The 5,000-nt window shown below is 37.6% G+C and overlaps 1 protein-coding gene across 1 annotated transcript in view; it reads left to right on the top strand.

The window, feature by feature from the left end:
- LOC138007472 (sec1 family domain-containing protein 2-like) overlaps positions 1 to 5,000 on the top strand; it is a 23,643-nt gene that overhangs the window by 5,601 nt on the left and 13,042 nt on the right. Inside the window, exons 4-8 of the mRNA XM_068854412.1 lie at positions 654 to 731; positions 1,507 to 1,638; positions 3,631 to 3,803; positions 4,011 to 4,107; positions 4,936 to 5,000. The exon at positions 4,936 to 5,000 is cut by the window's right edge and continues 63 nt beyond it. Of these exons, the coding sequence (XP_068710513.1) occupies positions 654 to 731; positions 1,507 to 1,638; positions 3,631 to 3,803; positions 4,011 to 4,107; positions 4,936 to 5,000 (545 nt within the window). The remainder of the gene's footprint in view (positions 1 to 653; positions 732 to 1,506; positions 1,639 to 3,630; positions 3,804 to 4,010; positions 4,108 to 4,935) is intronic.

Here is a 5,000-nt window from a genome sequence, read left to right as displayed (position 1 = left end):
AATATTTGAAGTTTCAAATTAATATTCTGAAATAATTTCATTCACGTCTTACAGGATATGCCTTGAACTCACAATTAATTGACCAGCTCCTCGCTGAATTGATTGCTCATTTTTTAGATCAGTGCTGGTTGAGTGCAATAATAAATTATTGCATGGCATGCGGTTGAACCCCATTCAAGGTGGGATTTTTCCATGCTTGCGCGCAACTGGTTAAGTTGCTTATCTGGCTGTGATTCTTTTTAAGTTATGTTAAGTTTCATGTCTGTTCCACAGTTCAAATGTATGAAATTTTTATAAAGGTATTTGTAAGTCACTCTATATTTCATTCACTTTTAAATGGGATAGAACTTGAGAGGTTGCAATAATTTGACCAGCTCCCGGCTGGCTTGATACATGTAGCTCAGATGGTAGAGTAGTGCAACGTAGTTGCATGGTCATAGGTTTGAGCTCTGTTTAAGCTTGAATTTTATGGGGCTGTTAGATACCCTTGGAGTGAATGGGTTAAGTTGCTTGTCTAAGTGTGATTCTCTCTAACTTTCATTTCACATCCATTGAGTGAGGATTCTGCACTTCAGCTATGTATGCAAAATATCAGAATTATAATTATTTTAAAATCAATAAGTTTATGTTGACTTTAGTTGGTGAATTTGTAGGGTGACAAGAGAGTATTCAACAGCCTTTATGATTTTGAGATGTCTTTGCTTCCTCAAAGTTTACAATTGAAAATTAAGGTGGGTGTTCGGAGGAATGATCATGACACAGTTGGCTTGTTAACCCATTGATCCCCAGGGCCGATTCAGTCTGGCTTGAGAGTCAAAGGGTTTTTCATCGAGTGATTAATATTGACTCCTACGCAAATTTCATCCCAGTGTTTGGATGTCTCGAAGACTAAAACCCTAAGACCCTAAGACCCTGAAAACTCGAAAAAAGGTAACCCAAAACCCTCAATTTGGCTAACACTAGGCCTAAAGTTGGTTTTTTGAGTTTCCTCAAGCGAAGTTCAAGTCTTCTGTTCGCTACAACTTGTTTCAAAGAGAAAGTTGGGTGAGCCGCCATATTTAACTGAGTAACCACGTTCCACGTGTGGCTGCACATCTTCATTTCCTGTCAGATGTATATATTGTCCCTGTGATGCACTAGGCCTAAAAACAAACTTTAGGCCTAGGGTTAGCCAAATTGAGGGCTTTGGGTTACTTTTTTTTAGTTTTCAGGGTCTGAGACACCCCCGACATTTGCTATTTGTCATAAATGCAATGTTAAATCTCTCTATTAACCCACTGACTCCTAGAAGCAGGACTTAATAGATTTTACTCTGTCTAACGCCAGATGATTTTACGCGTCATTGCGGGTTGGCAGTTCAGGTGTCAATGGGTTAACATTTTACAAGTCTTAACAACTGGCCCATGTTGCTATGTTGCCATTCAGGAGATCAGTTTCTTTCTTATTCTTATTTCTTGTTCTGAGATCTCATTGAATATAACCCTTGAACCTTTGTGCATGTTTCAGATGTTTGCATTTGGTCTGAATAGTTTGTTTGAGATGTTAGAGGTGAATGAGGATTGTTATGGTGTGGGCTTTCTCAGCAAGGTCATTGCTACAGAACTTGCAAACTTGCCAGCCGCAAGAATGAGAAGAAAGGTAGATTGCTTATTAGATTAACATTTTTATCATTTTTATCTGAGAGTCTAGGATTGAAGCATAATTAAGCAATAGGGGACGTTTTCTGTGTTTCCATAGCCTTATCTAAACATGATGGGGAGTTGGGAGAATTCAACCTGAGACGCAGTCGAGGGTTTGCATAACTCTCTCGAATTCTCCCAACTCCCCCGCATGTTTAGATGAGGCTATGGAAAGAGGGAAAAAAGTCCTCTATTGCTTTTATAAAATGTTTCTCAAAGATAATTCTGCCCAATCAAGAAATGAAGGAAAATGCTGGTTTTTTTAGTTCTTGATTGAAACAGATTTTCTTGACACACGCTCATATTTCCTACCAACCAATCAAAACGCGCGTCTGACAATACATAACCAATCAAAATTTCATCGCATTGTTTCATACTCTCATCTAAACACAGCTATTGACCAATGAGAGTGTGTGTACTATCCTAATTATTTTATAATGGGCTACAGGGCACACCCTTTATGGACGACAAAACAGGGTTTCCCTTTAAGTGCACCTAACTTTAAGATTTTTACTTTAGCAAAAGTTTAATACCAAACAGACATTTTACCTTTGCTTCTCTAGATTTTACTATTTAAAGGGTATGTAAGAGAACGATGCTGGTAATCATTTGTCCCATGGCTGTGGCAGTGAGAGGCGTGGGCCTATTCCTTTGATGACATCATGAACTACTTTACATTGTAGTTTTGAAAGAACTTAAAATGGCGATGTTAATTAGTTCTTGACGTCATTGAAGGAATAGACCCATACTTCTCACTAGCTCAGCCATGGGATAAATCAATGCCAGCTTTGTAACTCTCTCATACCTCATTAGGCCTATTTAAAGTAAAATCTAGAGAAGCAAAGGTAAAATACATGTTAGACATTACACTTTGGCAAAAGAAAATGCTTTGAGGTTACATGTAGGTGCACTTTACCGTGAAACCGGTTGTTCATTTGCGCGCCACTTTGCAAGTTCAAAGCTCAACTTGCTGCCTGGTGTTTGCCTTCCCGGAGTCAAGTATTTGAACCTGTTCAAAACAACCTTGAACTCTGTTTTTTACAATACGAATTTACGGCATAATAACTCTGCATTGGGTAGGATTTGGGAAGCTGTAAAAAAAGTAATTTTGAATTTAAAAAAATCTGCAGTGTATCACCGGGATGATTGTTTGCAAACCTTGAATCACCACAAGTTCTGTGAAGTCATTTGAAAACTGTTCGTGTTTTCTCAAATATGCCTTCATCGACGAAAAAAAAAATACTCACAAGAATTTAATTCAGGCCTGTAAGAGACTATATGGGAAGTTATTTAACATGGATTATATGCCACTGTAAGAGGTTTGAAATATCAATTTTAACACAACGATTTCTTAGCATTAAGCGCAACTGGTTTTCCACGAAAACTCTGTTCGCCAATACTGGATTCCCCAGGTAGACTTTCTTCAAAGAAATTAATCATTTCAAATCTATTTGAAGCCCAGGCGCCTTCCAAAATACTAAAGTTATCAATTACAAACCGCCTATGGAAAAGGTTCACAATCTAATTACAGTTGGAGGCATACCACTGGACTTCATGTGTGTGGGTACGTTGTGAAATTTGAAACCTCACCTTTCTAGGAGCAAAGTGCCAATCAAAAATGCAACATTGCATGACAATGTTGCAAAGTGGTGCACAAACGAACAACCGGTTTCACTGTAATTCCAACCACAGGTATAGCGGTTAGAGTTAGGACTGCTTGACGCTGGAAGGACAATATTATTTGTGACCATCTTAAATGAATTTGGGAACTGTGAGCACCCTCAACTTCAACACAATTTATATGGAATTCATTCAAGTCTCTGTAGATTTCCAAATTCTAGGGCTTGATTTTTTGGTTCAGGTTTCCGTTTTTTTGCTTTCTGTCCCAAGGCATGTCTCTTATTTTTTGCTACGTAACCCTCAAAAAGAAAATTGGTCATATTTCTTTTAGAGTGCAAGTAGCCGGGCATCTCTGATTTTGATTGACAGGACACTTGATCTAGTGGGTCCATCTGGGCACTCTTTCGACACTCTTGCAGACAAAATCATCCAGTTACTTCCACGATTAGCACAACACAACAGTGATGTTGCTGTGGACATGTCACCTCTCTGTTCCAATGGCAGGTATGTAATGTGCTGTTATTGTTTCCACAATACACTTTAATTCACAATAATAATATTTTCAGTGCTTCTGGGAAATAGTTCTAAAAAAAGAAGGTGCATTTCTTTTAGTTTGCTCAAAAAAACCTCAATTTGCTGGAAGCTAGCTTTGTCTGATGTTTGTCTTTCTTGTGATTGTTTTTCACTAATATTCTCTTTCATGTGTTCCAGTTCTACTCCTCAGACTGTAGCACCCGGTTGCCTAGCTCACCCAAGAGATCCTCCTACCCAGGCTCTTCTCTGTTCTATGATAACCAAGAGGCAAAAGGTAATAATGAATGACACACTTGTGGCTCTGTGGGATGTGTATTGGACTATCACACTGGAGACTGCTGGTTCAAAGTACATGTACAGTACAAACTGTATCTTCTAATTACTCGATCTGTCTCCTAGTGTAGTCTGCCCATATCCTGTTAGTCTAAGAACAAGTTCCAATGGATTGTCATAAAATCAAAACCAAAGTAATAGGTAGAGACAATCTGGTAAACCAATCAAAACTCAAAGTAATTACACATAGCTAATTTACAAAGCACGGGAAAATGTTCACACATGAGCCACGAGTGATTTTGGTTTCAACCAATCTCGGAGTGAATTAATCATAACCCAAAGCAATTCGCTAATTACTTTCGACACTCAATTGAAAACTGCTCTAATTTTATTAATCACGTACTATAAATTGGTTTTTTTTTGTATTATGTAATGTGTTAGTTATATATTAACCTATTTGCACTTTACTTTCTTTTGTTTTTTATAAAAATATGTGTACCTGTTCATGTCGATTAATTGCCCGTGGCATTGACCAACTTGAAAGCTTAAGCTACGTTGGTCACTGTGCACACTTTGCTTAACTCATCACTTGTGTAATTTACTTTAGTTGCTGTTTTATCTGTTAACTCTTGTAATGTAGTTTAATGTAGAAGCATTATTTTGTAAATAGTGCAAAAGAATAAAAACTGAAACTAAAAATTGAAACTGTGGACCAACACTAGTGGTTTTAACCAGTTGCCTCCTTTGAGGGCTACTCGTAGATTTTACTCTGTCCAATATTTGATTATTCTTGTGTTATAAATAAAGTACTTTTTTTCTTGAAATGAAGGAAAGTTTGATGGACCTCTCAAGGCATCTTCAGGAAGCTTTGACCAGAGAATCTATGACAGAAAA

Source organism: Montipora foliosa, chromosome 6 (assembly GCF_036669935.1).
Source record: "Montipora foliosa isolate CH-2021 chromosome 6, ASM3666993v2, whole genome shotgun sequence".
In the NCBI taxonomy this organism is placed as follows: domain Eukaryota; kingdom Metazoa; phylum Cnidaria; class Anthozoa; order Scleractinia; family Acroporidae; genus Montipora; species Montipora foliosa.
This window is presented reverse-complemented; position numbering and strand designations above follow the sequence as displayed.